The sequence below is a fragment of the Podarcis muralis genome, chromosome 13, assembly GCF_964188315.1.
Source record: "Podarcis muralis chromosome 13, rPodMur119.hap1.1, whole genome shotgun sequence".
NCBI lineage: Eukaryota > Metazoa > Chordata > Lepidosauria > Squamata > Lacertidae > Podarcis > Podarcis muralis.
This window is the reverse complement of record NC_135667.1, coordinates 51,827,267-51,850,554: the sequence shown is the minus strand read 5'-3', so window position 1 is coordinate 51,850,554 and position 23,288 is coordinate 51,827,267. Positions and strand designations below refer to the sequence as shown.

The 23,288-nt window shown below is 43.8% G+C and overlaps 1 protein-coding gene across 3 annotated transcripts in view; it reads left to right on the top strand.

Moving 5' to 3' along the window:
- Window positions 1-6,435: 6,435 nt before the first annotated feature.
- The window catches only part of VSTM2A (V-set and transmembrane domain containing 2A), a 39,364-nt gene continuing 22,511 nt past the window's right edge, over window positions 6,436-23,288 (top strand). For 2 of the 3 annotated variants that reach the window (XM_028703244.2, XM_028703245.2), the window contains exons 1-4: window positions 6,436-7,179; window positions 9,294-9,445; window positions 12,564-12,602; window positions 19,038-19,371. In XM_028703244.2, coding sequence (XP_028559077.1) covers window positions 7,104-7,179; window positions 9,294-9,445; window positions 12,564-12,602; window positions 19,038-19,371 — 601 coding nt within the window. In that variant the 5' untranslated portion in view covers window positions 6,436-7,103. The remainder of the gene's footprint in view (window positions 7,180-9,293; window positions 9,446-12,563; window positions 12,603-19,037; window positions 19,372-23,288) is intronic. The other variant, XM_028703243.2, reaches the window with a different exon arrangement.

Below are 23,288 nucleotides of genomic sequence, written 5' to 3'. Positions count from 1 at the left end.
TTGCTATGTTTTGGTTCCTCACCAGAGCAGTGTGGTAGGACATGGTTAGGTCTGATGAAGGCGTCAGGGAGAGAAGAAGGCCTGTTCTTGCCCTTTGCCTTCTCAGGGCCTTGACCCTGGCCAGAATTTTTGCCATCTCTTCATCCTACTCTGATAATGACAGTTCTCAGAGTGGGCACTTAGATGTATGCCTTTGCCCTGCCTCCCTTTCTTGTGAGTGATCTTCCTTGGACGCATTATAGAGGCTGACTTTTTGCTATATAAAAGGTCTCTCCCTCTTCCCCTCTCCCTATCCATTTACAGCCCTTTCTCAACATCCACCACTGCCTCGCTCTCAAGTCATAATGACTCCTGAGAAACACACACACACACACACACGTCATCATCATAAACAGGGAATGGATTTTGTTGCATCAGTTCCCTGGTGGCAATTGAATGCTACTTACTAAATCATTTGAACTCCCCAGCTTTTGGCCTTGGGGAGAAGGTATGGGCTGGAGGAAACTGCAGTTCCGTGCTCCAAAACCCTTTGGGGTGTCTAACTACTGCTCCAAAGGGACAGCATTAACTTGTAGAACACACAAACGGCCTTGTCACCCAATGCCCTCTCTAATCTTGTCTGTTAACATGGGATGACTGACCTGATTTGCTGCTGCTGTTGCTGCCTGCCACCTTCTTTGTCTCTTGTGATGCCCTGTTGTAGCCATTCCTCTGCCATCTTCTCTACCCTGGGACTCCTATCACTGCTGGCTAGGCCCTTAGTCCATCTGGCATTCAGCAATGATTGTTCTTGTAGCTGAACACTGATAATTGGCATTAGAAGGTAGGACTTTTGAGTTTAAGAATCCAACTTTCTCTCTACTTGTGTATGTGAAACTTCTGATTGGCTGAGCTGCTATGATGGCAGAGAATGTTCATAGACATTCCAACTACCGAGAGAGCAGAGATATGTGAATATTGAAATCACTCTTTGAGGGGGGAATAAGTTGTAAATCTGGCTAGACTAAATTCTTTCACAGAGAAACATTGTGGAATAAAAATTGAAAGTTGTTCTTAGATAAACTAAGGGATAATGAGCCCTGAGGCAAGAAGAAAAAACAGAATGGCCATGAACAGCATAGGCTGATTTCACATTTGGTTTGGACCATGCAGCCAGTTATTTGACTTCAAGCTTCTGGTTATTTCAAACGCGGCCTTCAACCCTTACCAATCCAGACCAAGGAATTATTTCTTTAATAGCACTTGCAGAATTCTTTCCCCAACCCTCTTTTCAAAGATAGATTAGAATCTGAGACCTGTGAAATGAGACTAGAGTGTGTCAGTTCAAGCTGTGTAACCAAATAAAAGATACTTATCTTTCATTGTTTAATATTCCTAACTGTATGGTGATAACATTTAAGATGATGAAAAGCAACACATGGCAGGGAATATAACGAAGCAAAGCCGGTGGAATAATTATGCCAGCATGCTGAGGCATCACAAGGAAGCTGCATTCTTCAGATTCCCTAAATGTGCCACGTGAGGGAGGTTGTACTAAAACTGGGCAGTGTGACTTTTTCCAGTATCAGACACTGGAGTTCAGTAAGCAGCTGAAGTGTGACACGATTAGGGGAAGTCTTGCATAGACTCTGGCAAAAGAAAATCAACTGCTTCTCCCATGTTTTGTAAACTGGCATTTGCTGTGGTTTCAACATACAGTATGCTCTGTTAATGTCCATGGAGGCCCAGGTCAATTCTGTGTCCAGGGCAGCTGTTTACCAGCGCCATCTGGTACGCAGGCTGAGACCCTATCTGCCCATGGACTGTCTCGCCAGAGTGGTGCATGCTCTAGTTATCTCTTGCTTGGACTACTGCAATGCACTCTACGTGGTAGGTGACCTGGAAACTACAACTAATCCAGAATGCGGCAGCTAGATGGGTGACTGGGAGCGGCCACCAAGACCACATAACACCGGTCTCCCATTACGTTTCTGAGCACAATGCAAAGTGTTGGTGCTGAAAGGCCTCGGTCCAGTATACCTGAAGGAGCATCTCCAGCCCCATCGTTCTGCCTGGACACTGAGGTCCAGCGCCGAAGGCCTTCTGGCGGTTCCCTCACTGTGAGAAGCCAAGTTACAGGAAACCAGGCAGAGGGCCTTCTCGGTAGTGGCACCCACCCTGTGGAACACCCTCCCACCAGATGTCAAAGAGAAAAACAACTACCAGACTTTTAGAAGACATCTGAAGGCAGCCCTGTTTAGGGAAGCTTTTAATGTTTCATGGACTATTGTATTTTAATATTTTGTTGGAAGCCACCCAGAGTGGTTGGGGAAACCCAGCCAGATGGGCAGGGTATAAATAATAAATTGTTGTTGTCGTTGCTGCTGCTGCTGTTGTTGTTATAATCATCTGGCTGTTAACCAGAAAGTAGGTGGTTTGAGTCCACCCAAGTAAGGCTGTGGGTAGCATAGAAACCAACTCCTAGGGGCCAAAGGGTCTTTGGCCCACCCCCTAAAATATTTGAGGAAGTCAGGGCCCCCAACGTTAATGGGCATTGCCATTCAAATAATGTGTGCACCACATCATGTGATCAATTATGTGGGGGTGGGGCTTACCTGCCCCCCCCCCCATTTTTTTTAATTGAAGTTGGCACCCGTGGTGGGTAGCATTGCTGCATTGTAGGTGGTTGGACTAGGTGATACTCGTAGCCCCTTCCAACTCTGGAATTCTATGATTCTAGGGAAAACATTTAAGGAAACAAACAAACTCATACTGGTGTATAGTTCTGGTGCTCTGAGTCAGCATTTCCATGCTAGTGTTGTAAATTTCTATGCCCAGCCCTTCAGGTTGAGTGGCAAGTGCTTAACTACTAATCACATTCCACACATTTTAAGAGGGTGTGAACCTCTGAAGTCAGAAGTAAGCACAAGTGAGTTCAATGGAGCTTACTGGCTTGGTCATGTACATGGAATGGAAGATGGCAGGACCCCCAAAGAGCTGGCTTCAGACACCAGCTCTGCATTACAAAGAATGCAGACAAGATGTGAAGGCTGCCAATATTAACCGTGCCCTGTAGGAATCCCAGGCCTGGAGACAGACAATCAGGTTGTGCATCCACAGCAGTGGCCAGAGGAGGAATGATTGCTGGGAGGAGTGCAGAGGGAAGAAACACCATGTTGCATCTGCAGCAGCACAACTGGATGCCTTCATCTGCCCCAGCTGCTACAAAAGATGTCTCTCCTATATTGGTAGGCACTGTTACTCTCCAATGGTTTGACTCTACCATCGATAACAGTCTTCCATTGTATCTTGGGACAGACAAGTGTCAACAACTCCCCTGGTAACTAAGCATAAGGACTGCCATCTTGCCACATGGCTGATCAAGGATGTGAACCCAGATCTCCCCACCCAAATTCTGGCATACTATGACTGTCAGCTGGCCACAATAAATGAGGTATTGTGCTATGGACTGCTGCTGCTTGGGAGCAGGTGGAGCAACACGGCAGCCTTCTTGAGGGAGTGAATATAGAGGATATCAAAACAAATCATACCTACTTGTCAATCAGGTGCTATCAACTCAATGGGTGGGTGCAAGACATGAAAAGGGGTGTTCAATCCTGATTGGTTTGGCTGCACATACTAATTCCCCACAGAAAACTAGCACACACAGCTAATCCCTGCAGAATTGAACAGCTCATGGGCAGGTTCCATCCTGTTCAATTGAGCTCCATGTTCTAGTTCCCGGTGGCGAATCAGTGCATGAATCCAGTAACTGCATAAAGCAGGAGTGAACTCCCCATGCAACAATTGACCTGCAGGGAGTTCAGTCCTGCTAGGTTGCTATCTTTGACCAGTGGGTAGGACCACCTTCCTGCCAATCACCTAATGTCATTATGACATCAGATTTTTAACATGCAGGTAGCCAAATTGACCTGACCTGATCTGGCCCAGTGGGCCATAAAGGTTCTTTGCTCCTATTCTAAAACACCAGGTCTATTTGACTAGTGACTTACTCAGTCAAACAAAGGCCATGCATAGTGGCCTGTTAAGTGCTAGACAGCCCTCTTGTTTTGTTTTATAGTCTTATAGATAGCATAAGCAGGTTTGTCAAGTCCCTGGATGACCAAACAGCTGGTGAGCTGAGTTCAGGCTAGTAGGTCACAAGTTGTGTAGTCCTCAAGTAAAGCACGGGGTCCTCTCCCAGCCCCCACAGGCCATGTACATCTGCTTTGGAAATGTGCTTTGCTTTGCAACCAGGTAACTGAATAGGAAACTGTAGTCAGCAGTTGGCTTTATCACTGTGTAGGCAAAAAAGCCATTGTATCAGAAGACGCAGCATGCTTAGTAGAAAAAATACAAATTGTTCTCAATATCTCATTGACCTCATTATAACAGTGCTCAAATTGCAACCCTCCCCCCTCCCTGCACACCAGCCTTTTACTCTTAACCAGTAGGTTAAGCAGGATAGGAGAGTAGCTTATGAGGAGCAGGGCTAAATTGGGTGTGCATATTAGATATTGTGGATTCATTAAGCCCTACACCCACCCACCCCCCAATCATAATTGGAACACTGTTGTTACGTGTGACGGGTTATTACTGATGCTGCTGAATGGTTAAGGGAACATAGGTCACAATGCTGATTATGTGATTATGCTGATTATGTGATGGGTAAGATTTACCCTCTGTGGGAAGAACAAAGAGCAGTAGCTTCAATGCAATTACTCTGAAAATAATAATTCTACCATTATTAGAAATATTATTTGTTCAACTGGTTGCTCAGTGCAGAAAATCCATAAAGAAGCATCTTCAATACACATGGTTGTGCAAACTCTTCTTGAACACCTCCAGCAAGCGAGCGAGCGAACCCACCACTTCCCTAAGTTATAGCTCCTATTGCAGAACTGCTTTTACCCATCAAGACATTTCTCTTCAAATTCAACAAAAATCTGCCCTCCAATATCTTTAGTCCATTATATCCTAGACCTGCCCTCTGTAGCAGTAGGAGCTCAAGGCTTATCCTCACAACAACTCTGTGAGGATATGTTAAGCTGAAAGTGGGTGACTGGCCCAAGGTAACCCAGAGAGCTTTGTGGCTTAAGGGGATTTGAACCCTTGCCTGCCAGGTCTTCGTCCAGTACTTGAACCACTACACCAAACTGGCTTCATGCCGTAGGGTGGTTTTGACTCTCATCTACTGAGCTGAGAAATATGCTTCAGCACAGCAGAAGCAGTGAAGGTGAAGTCAGTACTGTGAGCCAGAATTGATTCCATAGCCAAACTATTGTCCTCCTGTCCAGGTGGCATGGGCTCCTATTTCATAGGCCACTTTGGCTACACTTGTATGTTTCTATCCTACTCTTTGCCAATCATGGGTCAACCAATGTTGATGGACTGCAATCCCCATCATCCCTGACTGGAGCAACAGGAAATAATTCCTTCATCTATGTGCAGCGCTTCAAATACATGCAGATGGTCATTTTACCACCTCTAAATTGAAGGGAGAGCCTCAGCTAGTTCCTAGTTATGGCAACCTTCTTAAGCTGGGGTCAGGAATAAGGAGAGCTTGTGTATGTATTATTATTTAACAGTATTTCTATTGCTAAGTGATAAGAAATACACTTATAAATTAAAAAGAAGTTTAACAGCGTAATGAATTTCACCCATGAACTGGTCCCTAAGGCTTCCTCTGCACTTACAAATTACAAATCAGTAAATCACATAGACGCTATAAATTATTATTTTTCTTAACCATGTTGGGAAAATTTTAAAATATGTAACATCAGATGAAAGAAGCTAATTACCCTTCAACACACACTTTAACCCGCTTTTTGAGTCACAATTAGCATAGTCACAGGGTAGTCCAAACGTGTCTCCCCTTTCCCTCCCCTCTGATTCAAAGTGGATCCATTTGTGGGGATTTAAATTTGAGAAGAGATGCTAGTATTCAAGTCTGCCTGGAAATACCTTGGATTCAAAGGTTGCTTGAAGTTGTTTAAAGGTGAAGGGAGACACTTGGAACATTATCAGATGTTCTCTTTATCATTACCTTAAATTTTAGGATACAGGATTGGTCTAGAAACAATGTCCAGGGATGAGATCTGCTGAGTTCTACCTACCAATTAAACTTTGGCATCTATGTAGAGATTACTGGATTCTAACCTTAGTTGTTGTGCACATAAAACTGTGTGTGTGTGTGTGTCTACTCTAAAGCATGTATTCTAGAATCCAGGTGTCTGGTCTACAGTGGGAAGCGACTATAAGGAACCCATGTAACAAACAACATTGACTGCATATACAGCAAACCTTTCAAAAATCTGAGGCTTACAGATTCACAACACCAAACGGGGAGAGGGAATAAGCTTCGCTCATTCTTAAATATTTCCCCTTCTGTGTTTATGTGTGCCTGAGAGAGATGTCGGGGTTGGGGGGGGGGGGGAGAGAGAGAGAGAGAGAGAGAGAGAGAGAGAGAGAGAGAGAGAGAGAGAGACCATCGTCTACGAAACCACCGCATTGACCTCTCAGTCTGAGGTGGGAGGCGGAAGATTCCCCCCATCAGCTCAATGAAAGCTGCTGCCCTCCGTGATCATCTCCATTAGTCGCTTCCCTCTCGTGCGTCTTTCAGCACCATGGACAGCGGGCGAGGGAAGCCACCGAGGAGCCACCGTTAAACGCAGCCTTTCCCAGGAAGAGGAGAACGGGAGGAGGGGGGGGGGGGCGAGTTGAAGTGCTGGAAGCGCAGTTAAGCTCCTTTCTCCCTCCCTACTTTTCAAGCAGGCTGAATGTTTAGGGAGGGCGCTCAACACGCAGTCCTGAGCAGCAGGGGCTGACGGAGCTGCCAGGTAGCAAGGAAGGAAGACGCCCGGGAAGCACCCGCTCTCCAACCACGGGGAGGGCTGGATCCGGACTCCAGGCACCCGAGAACCCCCCAGCCTCTCCTTCTCCGTCGGAAGCCGATCTTGTCCCCCCCCCCTCCCGCCTTGCCAGGAGAATGCTGGCAGCGGTGCAGCTGGGGCTCCAGCGCCCAGTAGCCTTGTAAAAACCCTTTGCCCTGCCTTGTCTTGCGGAAACGGGCATCTTCTTGGCATTACCCCGATGTGACCCCCCCTCCCTCTCGCTCTGGAATAATGGGGATCTTCTGGGCTTATGTTGGATTCCTTTCCTTGTCGGTATTATACATTCAGCAAGGACTTTCTTCCCAAGGTAAGAGCTGCCTTGTGTGTGTGTGTGTGTGTGTGTTTGGCCAAAATTGCAGCCGGAGGGTCTGTGGCGGGCAGGACAGGGCGATCTTTGTGGAGGGGGCAAGCCATGTGGAATGGAAACGTCGTGCTATCTTTTTGCCTTAGCCTTATTCTCGCCCCACTGGAGGGAAAAAAAGTTCACCCGAAGTGAATATGAAACCGATCTCTTGCCAACATGAGCATAACATAGCCCGGCTGAGTAGATGCAATGTTTGTGCGTGAGCGGGGGTGGGGTGGGGGGGAAATAGCATGCCACTGTGTATCTTCCAACTCTTGTTTTCAGGATTCATACAGACACAGCGCCTGTGAAAAAGGGATGTGCTTGTCTGCTTCGAATAGTGCAGTGTTTTCATAGCGTTGTCCCCCCCACTCCCCAATTTTTTCAGGAGCCCTGAGGTCCGTATTCTTAAACCTTGCTTTTCGTCTGCAAGTATGTGTTTCTACAAAGCACGCCCCCTCCCCATCACCCTGTCAAAGGCGCCTCTTGCATTCCAAGTAGCCCCTGCTCTGCAGAAGCCTTCCAGTTGCTGGAGACTTTGAGGGCTGCAGTGATCATTTCAGTACCATGGATAGATCGTATCCATGCCGAACGCTGCACCCAAAACCGTGCAGTTCTCCGCCGCTTTGTTTGTTTTAACTCTGGAGAGAGGGCTGGCTGAGGCGGCGGTGGGGAAACAGACTGGGAATGCAGAAATATGATCTCTTTCCCTGCTGATGAGGTGAATAGATATCACTAGCAGCGGCACAGTGCTGGCTGGGGAGCGGAAGGAGACGCTGTAGAAAACACGCATGGAGACTGGTGGTGTTGGGCTTATTTTCACATATGCCTACTTGGAATTTAAGTACTTAAAAAGTAAAGGCAGCTTTTTTCTCATATAGCACTGCTATGAGTCCCAGGGCGTAACCTAGCACATATGCATGGATTATTTTTGCAGTCTTTTCGGTCTACCCCCCTATCAACCTGTAACGTCATAGGATTGAAAGAAGTGGGTAAACTGGTAAATTCGACTCTTTCTGAAAACTGAAAGTGTTTCTTGTTAGCTATTATTATTATTTCTTTTATTATTATTTTGTCTATCCTGTCAGTGAGGGTTTCACACAGCTGATTGAATGGGTCACATTCTTAAAGCCCCGTATATGAGTAGAAAGTGGATCAAGAAGGTTGCGATGATTATGACTTCTTCTAAGATATATGCTGGCATCCTGAAATGGACTGTCAGTATGCATGTCTTCTATCATATGGAACTGGAAAGGGTAGCCATACTGAAGTGCCAAAGTATTTCTTGTTTGTGAATCTCCTAAACTTAAACATGATCAAGTCTTTTCATGGCTTGACACTGCAAGCAAAACAAGAAAATGAAATTGAGAACAAATAATCACACGGCAAGCTACTTCTTCGAAATATTAAGACATAATGCAACAAACAAACAGGACCCCATTCCAGTAGTCTACAATATCTTTAATAATTAATATGGTATAATGTCATCCATAAAATACAATAAATCATCTGAGCTGATTTTCCAAACGGGTCTGCCCTGGATCCCTAAGCTAGAATGCTGAAATACTGCCTTCCTAAGAATATTTGCATGTAATTATTTGTAACTTTGCAAACTCCAGTGAGATACTGGTAAGGGTGTTCAATTTGTCCATAAGCAAAATAGGCTTACTAAACAATTTATACATGTTTGTAAGGGATAAAGGGGTGGAGGGGGAGGAAAGGGTCTGAGAAAAAAGAAAAAAACATGGGGATGCAATGAGGAATGAGAATTAGAATCAGAAAAAAAGGAGGGGCAGGGAGAGGGAGACAGGGCTGCAGTCCTGTGCATACTTACTTGTGAGTAAGCTCCACTGAACTCAGAATACAGACTTGGCTTAGAAAGCACCCGCCTAAGCCTATGCATATTTACTTGTAAATAAGCCCTGCTGCATTAAATGGAATTTACTCCCATGTAAACAGGCATAAGATTGCAAGTGAAGGCAGATAAATTTAAGAGGGGGTGGGGGAGGAAAAAGGAAAGAGAGGTTGTGGAAAATTGAGGGAGAGGAATCCCAATAAGATATGCTTTTCTTTTGCAGCCAAATTTACTGAATTCCCTCAAAATGTCACAACTACTGAGGGGCAGAATGTGGAGATGTCTTGTGCATTCCAGAGTGGCTCTGCCTCAGTGTACCTGGAAATCCAGTGGTGGTTTCTACGGGCAGCTGAGGACCAAGACCCTGGAACAGAGGTGAGGGCACTCAGGTATCAATTTACTGCCCCTGAAATCCTATGCAAGTCAGCCACTCCCCAAAAGCAGAGAAAAAATGGGGACCAGGGGGACAAGGAAAGTCTTGCCCCCAAGGCTTAATATATCTTACAACAGTAGAAATCCACTGAGAAATAGCCACCACTAGGGGATAAAACCTTGAACCCTTCCAATTGGTTTTTTGGTAGTTGACAAATTCATATGCATGGATAATGCATTCTTTCTTTTTCTTTTCTCTTTTTTCTCATCCGTGACAAGGCACAGTATAGATATCATAGCAATGGATTGAATTTGCAACCCAGGCTGTTGCAAAGACTTCCTCTTCCCTCCCCAATAAGAAGTCAGCTTGCTATCATTCTATCCCTTCGGGGATTTTCATTGCCTCCTCCATTGTTTCAGACTGATAAACACATGGAGCGGAGATACTAACACAATGCGGGAACCTATTGTAGACAGGATTTCTAGAAATCAAACAGGCCTCCTTTGACTCAGTTGTAACAATTCTTCCTTATTTCCTATTTGGCAAGAAACAATCTCACTGGCTTCAGATGATGCTTGCTTTCATTCCTGAGACAGTGGGGGAAATCTGCCTCATCTCTATCATTCCGTTTCCTTCCAGCCTGTCTCCTCCCCCAAAAGTTTTTATTTGAAGAATTCATTTGAAGTATCCAGACTGCTTTAGAATTCATACTAATTTTCCATGGAAGGCAAGCAAACATATAAACCTGTTAATATGGCACCTCACTCTTCTGAGACTGCCTGCCATGATAGGCATTAAATACAGCCAAATGTGAAGAGATCAGCCTCCATCCAAACTATGTAGCACAGTGGCTAAATGTGACAGGAAGGAACACCGTTTTGCCTATAGGTGGCAGGCTGAGCATGTGAGTGTTCTCCAAGGAAGAATCCATTTATTTAAGTAGTATTTCAACAGCAATTAGTCATCAGAAAACTCACAAGCTATGGGCAAGTTCAGTCTTACCCCATGGTCCTCAGACTGAAGCAGATCAAGAAATGGGGAAACCCAAACATCAAAAATCCACACATAGCCTGTTCAGGTATCATGCCCATTTTAAATTGGTGATTGGTGTGTACCCCAAATGAACTCTGCATCTCACAAGTTCCCTGGTTAATCCATAAACATGAGCCTATTTTCTCCTTCCCGGTGAGCTGTTCCCACAATTTTGATGATTCCAAACATGTGATCAGCTTAACTTAGCCCCTTCCAGTGTGCCGAGAATTAGATAATTATCTTAATTGCCTTACAGGATGACAGATAATTCTCTGTGGCAGCTGATCTATGACATGAACTCATATATTCAGGGATATTTTAGTCACTGTTCTGATCACTGTTCCTCCTGCCCAAATCTACATCCCTCAAACACAGACATCTGCTTCCTCATGCAATGTCCCCCCTCCCTCCCCCCCTCTCTCTCACCCAACACCCCCGGTGTGGAGCTTTTACCTATGCAAGGAACAGAAGTAGGATTTTCATTTCTGCTATGGCTGCTGCTCTGATCTCTCAAGGCTCTACATTCTATTGGGAGAGCCTTCTTCAGAGGCTAGATCAGGCTTCCTCAACCTCAGCCCTCCAGATGTTTGGAGACTACAATTCCCATCATCCCTGACCACTGGTCCTGTGATCTAGGGATCATGGGAGTTGTAGGCCAAAAACATCTGGAGGGTCGAGGTTGAGGAAGCCTGGGCTAGACAGTCTGGTGGGTAGTCAAGGAAGACCTGAGCAGTGGCAGAGCCCTCCTCTCTTTTTATTTATTTATTTTACTATCTGCCCATCATGTTTCTCAACTGGTTAAATTATATAATGGAATTAATAATTTAAAAACTGATGAAAATGGAACCAGGCATCTTATTTGCATTGAAAACAGAGCCTTTGAGCAGAAATGTTCAGAGGAGAGGGAAATTGTCCCTTTCATATGAAATATTGTGCCACGTTCTTTGTTTTTGTAAGAGTTCTAGCAATCAAAGCATCTAATTTGCAATAAATACTGAGGCATTTGGAAGTAACCTTTTTGGCCTTGCTATGATCTAAAAATATATCAAAGGCTGTCGAAGAAAGGCTAACTGAATGTACTCAATATGGGATTGACAGAAAGTATAGGTCCTTCAAGATGTGGATTTTCCATATGCTTGGTCTGAAAAACTCTGGGATGGTTTAGCTCCTTTGCTTCTGAGCCTTCAGACCTTCTGAAAGCTTGCCTACATATTCTGGAACCTTAAGGAACCACCTTTTACAGACAGTTGCTTACTTCTAACTAAACTGCCATTAGTGATGAGGCCTTGGATGTTTATAAGAAAGCATTTTCTATTCAGATGCAGAATTGCTTTGGCATTCTGGGTTGCAGAAGAATTTAGGAACATAGCATCCAGTTTCTAATGCATTAGTGTAGTACGAGTTCAGCAAATTTACATCCTGGATCAATTAATTATGAACTGCAGCAGGCATCATGGAATCAGGCCATCTAATTTAGCTAGCATCCTGATTCCAACAATGACAAACCAGAGGCCTCAGGGAAGTTCAAAAGCATAAAGGCAAAACCTTCCTTATTCTTTGTCATCACAACCTGATATTCAGCAGTACATGGCGTCTGAACATGGAGGTTCCACTTGACTATTAGCATTAACACCTGTTAGTCCATTCTTTTGGCTTAACTCCCCTTAAGTCAATGGCTACCACCACTTTTTGTGGCACATAGGCCAAAGAAACTGAAGGAGGTACGATAGACACATTTTAAGCCATGTTCAACCACAATACAATTAGGGACCCTCCTTCAATGAGTTCATTAGGAAACTACTCATTACTTGCCTTTTTTTGTTGATATGATCTATCTCACAGCTGTGTAGCCAATTCAGCTGCCTTTGAGTGAACATCTGTCTCCCACCAGTAAACCCTCTCAAACCAAACTATGCTTGAGCTCTGGTTGTCATGGCTTATTACAGAGCTGGACAGAAATTAGGGTGGGACCAGGCAGAGACAGTGGGAAACCCCATGCAATGAAAGGAAGGGAATAAGTGATTAAACCTTTAATGTTGGAGGTTCCTCGCCTGCAGTATGCAAAAACAGTTATCCATTCCCCCACAGGTGGAGAGAGATTTGGACAACGATGGAACAAAGATAAGCGTAAGTGGATTACAAAATATAGATTGTTGCTAGATATTCAGTTACTTTCCATTTACTGTGCTGTCTTTCATTAGCCACCATCCAAAACTGCATGAGCCCTGGACTAGTGAATGGGATTTATTTTCTGCAACTTTCCCTGTGCCTTTTGGGGCATGGGCATTATCAAAGCCTTTGGAACTCTTTTGTGAAGATGAGCTGGTTCACTTCCCTGGTCCTGCTGAGGCAGAATTTAAAGAAGCTTTTAACTTGTTCAGGTCTTCAGAAGGGGCTAAGTTCCTTTGAGGCCCCGTAGCTTTGTAAAAACTGCCATTTTAATTGTTGGACATTGGATTTTCATTATATTTTATGTTTTTAGCCATCCCAGGCTCCCTTTGGGAATGAAGACTAGGACAGAGAATGTATGCTCCTGTATACAGAAAACATTAATGGATGTTGGTAGTCAAATTGTGGGTGGCCCTTGCCTCTACCAGAGCTGGAGGTTTTGTGGAGAGTCCAGGCAAATGAAGACACTCTCCATTCAGGGTCCTGCCAGACATGCACAGAGGATATCATTGATCCTATTACATGCTGGAGACCTGCAAGTAATACCTAGGGCAGCTGTGGATGCCCCCAGGATTCAGTAGACCCTCCTGGACATACACCTGGGGACATCACTTGGAGTATGTTGGGACATAGAGGCTTCTGCATGGGCTTCCATGCTTACTGGTTCAGACTGAGACTTTTCCACTTCTCAGACCATCTCCAAGATTACAAGGGCATACCAGGGAGAATGCAGTGAGCACATAGGTGCCTATTTTCAATTTTATTTTATTTACCTTCTGTCCCATAAGGAATTCTTTGCTTTCACACAGGTTCCAAAATGGGGCCAAAAGTTCAGTTTGACAATGTGCAGACCTAGAACCCTTACAACATATGAAATAATAAGAAAAGATAAAAGTAGTGTGCCTTTAAATCTGGTCATGTGATAGATCCTATTCTCCCCAACCCCAACCCCCTCCAAGCATAGACACACAACACAGCGAAGAAGAAAAATCATTTTTTGTGGGATTATTTTTTTTAAATGAATATGGGTACTTAAAATGAAAATTGCTACAGAAAACAGCCTTTTTTGTTTTTGGAACCACACATCATACTTTCAATAACCTTAATGGAATTTTTGCCCAGCATGACAAAAAACAAGCCCTTCAGAATACTTTGTATTTCTTTAATCATTATTACCAAGAACTGAGGAACATGTAGGACCTAGATTTTCATTCTTTCCCTCAGTATTATTTTATTACTTAGCTGAAATGCAATTAAATAAATATAGGAGAGTGCTTTTCAAAGTGCTACAATGCCATGGAACTATGCGGGAAACGCACAAGAAAAACCTTAATAATGGAGGGAGAGAGTAGATCCCGGATGTTCTTGTATTAATTGAAGCATACAGAACTTGAGAGCCACCAAAACATTTACAACCCAGTAGACCCCAAACTGCCAAGCATTTTATTAACCCTGACATCCCTATCCCCCACGCTTTGGACAATCTCATGCCTGCAAGTTTTTGTAGCACTGAGTTGAAATGCCTCTCCCCCCAAAATTTGCTGCACTCTTCTTGGGTGGGAAAATGGGGGAAATAGTGATTAAGACGAGGAGATAAAAAATTGGGCCTTTCCACCAGTGCCAACATTCTTCTCAGTGCCTGCCAGTCACCGTCATCCCTCCCCAACCCCATGGGATGATGTTATATGATTGCAAGTGTTCTTAGAAAGAGAATTGTGTAAACATGGAACTGTTGGCACTACAAAATAAGGTGAACCAGAGGAGGGGGTTTTTCCTCTTGTCTACTGACCTTCCAACCCTCCTTCCAGCCCCACATTCTCCACTAAGAACTTTTGGCCCAGCTTTATTTGGGGGGTGTTTTTGATTAGTCACACGAGCTTTTAACACCTGTACTACTTGTCTGTTTTTAGTATGGCTCACAGCAGTTTTATTTGCAATTAAAGCAATTAAAACCAGAAACAAAATGGTTTAAGGATGGGAATATTGGAGATGTGCAATATCCCCACCCCAGGAAAAATAATGCACTCAAAACTCCTTTTACATCCTTAAAATTTGTTGCATACTCATCCTGAGTTCTCCTGACAAAAAGGACAAAATGTCACTTTAGGAAAGGGAAATTCAGTAGCCGTTCTGATCCCATATTCCACCAACTTGGTCCAATGACAAATAATAGTAATAATAATAATAATAATAATAATAATAATTTTATTTATATCCTGCCCTCTCCTGCCGAAGCCGGGCCCAGGGCAGCTAACAACAATAAAATAATACAAATACATGATGAACAGACAACTGTGTAGTGCTGTTGAGGGGCAGGTGACACCTCTGGCACACTGGAAATTGGATCCTGCAGTAAACATTGTTTGAGCTCATGGACCAGTTTGGTAAAGTTAATTGTGACTCAGATTGCAGGATTAGACAGGCTGGCCTGAGTGTAAGTCCCATACCAGACCCTCCAAGTGTCCCTATTTTCCAGGGATGTCCCCGATTTAGAAAAGGTTTCTGATTTGATCCTGGAATGTCCCACTTACCCTTAGACTGTCCCTATTTTCATTGGAGAAATGTTGGAGGGTATGGAGTTGCCTGACCCCCTGAGCTGTCTGAAGGCAATCCTGTATAGGGAAGTCTTTTAAATGTTTTATTATGGTTTTATATATGTTGGAAGTAACCCAGACTGGCTGGGTCAACCCAGTAAGATGTGTGGGGTATAAATAGTAAAATTATCATTATGGAATGGGACGTCCCTAGTTTCATCAAAGAAATGTTGGAGGGTATGCCATAGGATATTGTGGGATTTAACTCCAAGAAAGAACACATTGGTTAGGCCAGGGGTCAGCAGACTTTTTCAGCAGGGGGCCGGTTCACTGTCCCTCAGACCTTGTGGGGGGGCCGGACTGTATTTTGAAAAAAATAATGAATTCCTATGCCCCACAAATAACCCAGAGATGCATCTTAAATAAAAACACATATTCTACTCTTGTAAAAACACCAGGCAGGCCCCACAAATAACCCAGAGATGCATTTTAAATAAAAGCACACATTCTACTCATGTAAAAACACACTGATTTCTGGACCATCCGCAGGCTGGATTTAGAAGGCGATTGGGCCGGATCCAGCCCCTGGGCCTTAGTTTGCCTACCCATGGGTTAGGCCTACTTCTCCCACAGAGATCAATGAAAGAAGGCAGTTGTGTATAACTTAACTATCACTGCTATCAATGGGAACTAGGACCAGATGTGAGAGGAGGGACTGTGAGGTGGAGTTATTCCTCCCACCCCAAATAACCCCCCCCCCTAAGATCAGCCTGTGGGGATCAAATCAAGACTTGGGAGCTGGTGGTAGGTGATGCTCACTCCCCACCCCCCAGTGTCATTTTCTTAATCAAAATTACCTTCCAAATTATCATTTGCCTGTGGCACACTTGGTAGCTTCAGAAGAACAGTTTTAGTCAGGAAGATGGTCAGAAGGAATATTAACCCCTCTCCCAGCAGCGTAGTTCCAATAAAATTCTGTCCCTTGCTGCACCAGCTGCTATCTTTAAAGAAAGGATATTGGTGGAATAAAGCAGGTGTGTTGGACCCCAGGCTTGAGGGACAATCTTGTTCCTCTTGGCCTCTTTATCTGGCATTCTCCCCACGCTCCACCTATTTTCCCCAGGCCACATGCCATCGCTGGTCCCGCTTCACCCTGCAAGAGTGCAAGCTCTGGCAATGCCTCTTTTTTTATTACCTGGATGAAGTGCAGAGAGGTTTGTGAGAGCATTTCTAGAAACCAGCCTACAGTGCAAAGGTAAAATTTGCACACATTTGCCTGCCCAGAAGAGAATGTGGCCCTTGAACATCTGGTTTCAAGGCTAAGTGAGCCAATTTAGCCCTCTAATTAAAAGCAGGCTTAGTAGAAGGAGGAGACGAATGCATGTTTGAAAAGAGCTGTTTGGAAAAACGTTGATTTATTTTAAAAGCCATTAATTAGAAGCATAGAGTTTAGAGGGTAAGAAGGACAGAGGGAAATAATATAAGAGCAAGAGGTGAAGGAATGCTATGCTATGCTATCAAAATTAAACTATAAATAAAGCCCTATTGGGACGCGGGTGGCGCTGTGGGTAAAACCTCAGTGCCTAAGACTTGCCGATCGTATGGTCGGCGGTTTGAATCCCCGCGGCAGGGTGAGCTCCCATCTTTTCATCCCAGCTCCTGCCCACCTAGCAGTTCGAAAGCACCCCTAAGTGCAAGTAGATAAATAGGTACCACTTTATAGCGGGAAGGTAAACGGCGTTTCCGTGTGCTGCGCTGGTGCCGGCTCGCCAGAGCAGCTTCGTCACGCTGGCCACGTGACCCGGAAGTGTCTGCGGACAGCGCTGGCTCCCGGCCTCTTAAGTGAGATGAGCGCACAACCCTAGAGTTGGCCACGACTGGCCCGTACGGGCAGGGGTACCTTTACCTTTACCTTTATAGCCCTATTATCTATATGGATTTTGCTGGTCCAACACCTTTTTGTAAAATTACGTTCTTTGTCGTCCCAAATTCCACATAGCTAGATATCATTGAGCATTGACATTCCTCCCAGAGTAGGTGGGGAACTTTCATCCCATGGCACCACCCTACCTGGCCTGGAGCACACAGTTTCTGCACTGCAATTAGGCTTCAAAAAAGCTGCAGTGTGTGTGAAGGGAAGCTTTAGAAAAGCCTGATTGTTGTATGGGGTCCCCTTTCTGGACTTTAAAAAATGCTAAGAAGGAAGGGAGAAAGAGAATAGCAGAGAGATGGGGATGGAGATGAGGTGGGAGGGAGGGAGGGAGAAAAAGATTGAGAGAGAGCACATGGATGGAAGAGTGTGAATGGGCATGCATTTGTATTGATGAGTGAGGCATTCTGGCCCAGTCCACCATTCGCATGCAGTCCCAAAAAGGTCTTCCTCACCCCTGGCTCAGAAGTTAAGAGTTCTGGATTGTGAAGTTCAAATCAATGCTATAACTAGACATGCCTGGAAATGGATATATGACATATTGAACAAAATAATCTAAGCGAGATTAAGACTGGTTATGGACATTTAAGGGTCCTTTAGCTCAAATGCAGAGTTGTCATAGCTCATAATAGCTCCTCCTGCTGGGAAGCTATTGTGCAAAATGCCTCTCAAACGTCACTATCCAATCAGTGATAGTTAACAGAATGATATGTATAATTTCTCTCCCTGCCCCTGGCCATTTTCAATGGCTGAATGTGATGTAGAGTCCTAGGTGGCAAGTATAGAGCAAATGAGAAATTGCAATGGCACCACTCTGTCCTGCCTGCTGCCCACATTCAGTCTGCAGTTGATTTTTGACACGTCAGCCACTATTTTAACAACTTACCTAATCAGCACATGACCTTTAGTGCCTGTTTGGCCACCTTCCTGTCCAGTTTGTGTCTGGGGTGGATGCCCTTAGTGTTCTTTTTTTAGATACAATATTGCTTAGCATCTTGCTTTAATTATGAACCCACTAGGTGGGCTTGGCCAAAGCCATCATCTCAGATCACAAAACTCATCCCACCATCTGCAATGGGGGAATAATAAGGATGCCAGCCTACTTTACACAGAACTGATAAAAGAATTTGGAAAGGCAATAAATGTGAAGGGCTTTGTACACCACAGAAAATGTTGTATCAATACTAAATATTTTTATATTGTCAGAAGGGTTTATATATTTATTCTGCATTTATTTTATATACCCTCCCACCTCAAGGCAGTTTACAACACATTCAGAAAATATCAACACTACCCTATAAAGGCAACCAACAAACTCACACCTATTTGTAGACTGTGGGGGAGGGAGGCTGCCAAATATTTTTGTGGGTGAATTCTGTGCATTCTTAGAACATTATCTTTTTCTTTTTTTAGAAATGCTGTTTCATTTAATGTTGAATTAAACAATCTATTTTAATGGATAAAGGAAGCAATGTTATAAGAGAGTACTGGGAAGTGTAGTGGGCACACCCATGGCTTCCTTCAATGATGTTAAAATAACATTAAATACTAATAGAGTTGCACCCAGCATGCATGGATGGTGAAACGGGAAGGACCATTTTTCCAAATATTCTCCTGGGGAGGAGAGGTACTTGAGGTATCTAGAGGTACTTAAAAAAAAATAGAATTTCCTCCCCTGCAGAATAGTTACTCACCCCCAACACATGCAGAACCCAAAAACCCTTAGTCATCTGGGCAATGGGTGGGGGGGGCAGAGTTTGCTTTCCCTTCAGTTCTACAGTCCTGGGGCAACTGGAAGCCAGAGTAGAATTGTTTCTGATAGAGAGAAGGGAATCACCATTCCTGCAGCTGCTCCTTCTCTAGATGATGGTTGGAACACCTGCTGGTGGCAATGTCTGACGTGATATGTTGTTTCTGGAAATTTTGCAGACAGTGAAAGTACAAGGGAACGACATCTCCCACAAACTGCAGATCTCCAAAGTCAGGAAAAAGGATGAAGGGTTGTATGAGTGCAGAGTGATTGACGCCAATTATGGAGACCTCCAGGAATACAAAGTCCAGGCCTATCTCAAGGTCAATGCAAACAGCCACACCCGACGAATGCAGGCCTTTGAAGCTTCCCCAATGTGGCTACAGGATAAACCTCGTAAAAACATCTCAGCAGCCATCCCCAGTAGCATCCATAACTCTGCCAGCCAACGTATGCGCCCCACCTCCAGCCCTCCAGCAGATGCCAAAATCCCCAAACAAAGCCCACAATCAGGTATGCGTAACTATTTTGAGCACTTGAAGGATTTTGTTGCTAATGACTTTGCAACGTGTGAATTTTTTAAAAAATTAAAAGGAGGAGGGAAAGGCTGTTTACTGGACGAAAACATGATATGCGCTTTCTTACACCTGAAGCACAGTTAGGAAAACACATTGTACAAAAATCCATACTTTTGTACTCCTGACTATACAAGACAAAAAGTGCCCTTATGTTTTAACCAGGACTACACAGCTTGTTATCCACCAAGTTAGATGCACGTAGCCCATGAGCCATGTATGTATGGATGCCTTTGGGGGATTGCAAAAAATAGGACAGAAGGGAGAGCTTGTCAAGTGCTAGGAAGGCCTCAATGCATGGCTTGATCAGTCACAAATTATGTAGGTCTAATTCTAAGAAATTGCAAAATAGCACATCTCAATGACCTAAGCAAAGGTTTTAATAGAGAATATAAGTAAATATCAAGGCCCAAAGCAAGAGGAGTTTTATTCAAAGGTGCTATAAAATGTTACTATTATTCCTCCCACCACCTTTCTTTTCTTTTCTTTGTCTTAGTTTACTTGGTGTCTCTATAGGACTAAGCTGCACATTGTGTGACTCACTAAACTGCAATCCGCCAGCTATGTGCTGTGTCCTGCCTACTGCTTAGCCAGTCTCCTTGTTTTTGAAGTCTCGTGCAGGCAACAAAACCAAGGAGCTTTAGTCCTGGTGAACCATCACACATGGCTGGGGGGCTGCATTTGTCATAGTGGTCTATAAGCAGGGATGGTTTTGTCTAAATACTTGCTTATTGATAGTAAACAAGCATTTAGAGATAAAATGCGTCGAGATATCAAATGAACATCAAATGGAGAAAGAGAGAGAGAGGGAAACCGTGAAGGTCTTAATATTTTGGAATGTAGCACTCTTCCAAATATAAATATGATTTCCCTCATCACCTTTGTATGTAATTCCTCAGTTTTGGGCATTGGATTAATGCAGATATCCTGTCTGCTTACTTGCATGAAACCACTAGGTAAGCCAGTCTTGTGTCATTCTGCCAAATGGCGAGGAGAATTTGACCACTCCAAAGTTCCCCCAGATTTCTGACTGGGTGTGGAAGTGTGGAGAGTTGGGGTAGCTTTACAACTAAGAGACTGAGTGATGAATCACGATGCCTTTGGCATGAATAGGCTAGGTGGCCTTTTTAAGTAGGCTACACTTTCTCACTGGGAATGATAATATTGACCCATCTTACACAATTGTTATAAGTACAGTAAGATGATAGAGATAACTAACAATGACAACAGTAGCACTGATGCCTCATTTGTAGACATATGGGAACTGAAATGTAGATTTCCATAGTGTTGAATGAAGAGACGAGACGTGAATGTACACAGCAGTACATTTGCTGGTGTGCTGCCCTGTGGTCAGATGGAATTTAAGAGGAAACCTAGCAACAGAAGGGGAAAATATAAAAAGACTCTGCTGTGGATTGATGAAAACAAGCATTTTTCCTCTCTCTCCAACACTGTAAAACACCCCAGCGGCAATACATGTTCTGATAAGACAAATGTGCAAGTTAAATATTATTTTGGTTATTTTCTCCAAGCAGATCAAATTCAATATGGTGCTGAGGACTATGGTCTTGCTTTAAGGACACATATGAATGCCTACGAATGCCTTAAATGTCCCCTTGATACAAGGCTACATGGCAGAAACACCACTTTTATATACTCATATATCTGTGCTCCCACTGGCGGTGACAGGTTGCAAGGACACTGCTAGAGACTTTGGTTTCCATTTGGCAAGAGAGCACCGAGGGCTTATGGTGTAATCAAATATATACAGATCTATATCTCACTGTTTGCAACTATTGGTGTGGATACATAGCAAGGTGACTCATCTCTAATAATTCTTTTGAACAAGCGAAATTAAATACTTTTGATTTGCCAACATTTTCCTGCAGCTCAGGAAAGAGTGTTAGATGGTGGTTATTCAGCAAACATCCTCCAATATTCACAGCTGAGCAATACTTTTATTATGACACCAAACAGAGCAACATAGATAGAAAGTGTGGGCCTCTAAATGTAAATAGTTGCAGCAATAATAATAAAGCAGAAGGAAGTGGAAAACAAGGGAAGAGACAAGGAAATAGTAAATGTCAGCATCTTGAACTCCCTTAGGAGCAGGTGGGTTATGATCATAGTCAGGTTCTTTGTTGCCATTCATATAGTGGGTCATGTAGAAGCTTTGCATGTTGTATTGACAAATGATTAAGGGTTATTTTCCCCTTGAAGCATGTGGCTTGGTGTTGTTGTTTTTTACTGGCTCAGCTTAAACTGGCGGGTTTCAAAGTGATTCAGTGTTGTGTGTAAGCTTTCTCAGCAGCATTGTGGTCTAGACAGAGAGGGGTTGGGTCCACGAGGATCTGACATGTGGACGGTGACGCATTGCAGTAGATCATTTAACTCACTGGTCTTTTGGTTCCCCCTCAAGCACATGAAGTTGTGACGCTCCTCGCTGAAGGGGAGCGTCTGTGAGACTCAGCATCGTCCAGGCAGGTCTCAAGCATTATCACTCTAGAGCAAATTTCAGAGTTCCATCTGGCATTTCCTGCCAACACATCTAACAAATGCAGCTCTAAAAATACAGAAATGGAACACAAAATTCATGTAAATGAACTTTCTCGTTTTATTCATAATATCGGAAAGAATTGCCTTGAATTTTGAGTGAACAAAAAATGAGGCAACTGTGGAAGATCTTGCTCTGAACTTGAAGGGAACTGAGAACTATGATCAGCGTAGAGTGGACCAGACCTTGGTCTTCTGAGGGCCAATTTTGACACATGGGCAGGACCACCCACCTGTCAGCCATTTGATGTGACAATGATGTCAGATGATTGGTATGGGGGTGGTATCACCCACCTACCAGAGTTGACCTGCAGGGCAGGCAGAGAGGTCTGCTTTGCTAGCCTGTTCTCTACTGGAAATGTGTTGTTGAAAAGGCAGCCAGCAAGATTGAAATTTCTGCTCATCAGTCAATGAGCAGAAGGTTCAGTCTTGTTCTCTGCAGGGGTCTACTGGCAAAGCAGGACCCAACCCCACCCATCAGCTGATGTCACTTAGTGAGATCAGATGATTGACAGGTGGGTGTGGTTTGGGGAGATGGTGCACCCAGATTTGCCTACAGACTGGAGGTTTCCAATTCCTGAAGGAGAGATTAACAATTAGTAGTAAGGGAGATTTCTCCCTCCCGTTTCATAAATATTTACTCGCAATTCTTTGCACTTTTCCAGATTAAAGCTTGTTTCATCAGGAATTTTTATTCTTTACCTGACACTAACTTTTAGACCCACCCTCTCCCTTAGCCTTTATTTAAGATTTTGTGTAGCTACCTTAAGTTTCCGTGGGACTTGTAAAGGAGAACTATTCAGTTGTGTAGGATTTTGAGTTGTGGGCCTTGTATCCCTGTTGCATAAAGAGGCAGAATATACATAATAATTCATTTCTACAAATAGTTATCCAACTGTGAACTACAAAATGCTTTGTTTGGGTGTTGGGCAGAGGGGGGTAAAATACAGGGCTGCACTGAATATCTTTTAGCTTAAGAATATTTAAAAAAAAAAAAAAAAAGATTTGGTGGAAAATATTTATGAAAAGCCGAGTAGTTTTGACTCAGCTTTAACAAAATGTAGCATCTGCTCTTGAATGAAGTTAATACATCACAAAGTATATTTCATTCTAAAGGAAAACTTAATCCCAATGGGCAGGCTGTTCAGAGTTACCCCCTCTTCTATTTTATTTAGCTAGATTACAGCAAATGGAGTTGGCCAACACACCATAGGGCCTTACTAAACATACAACAGTCATTCTGCACAGTTTGTCCCCAGTATCTGGTAGTCAGGTATGCTTCTACTGTAAATGGAGGGTCCA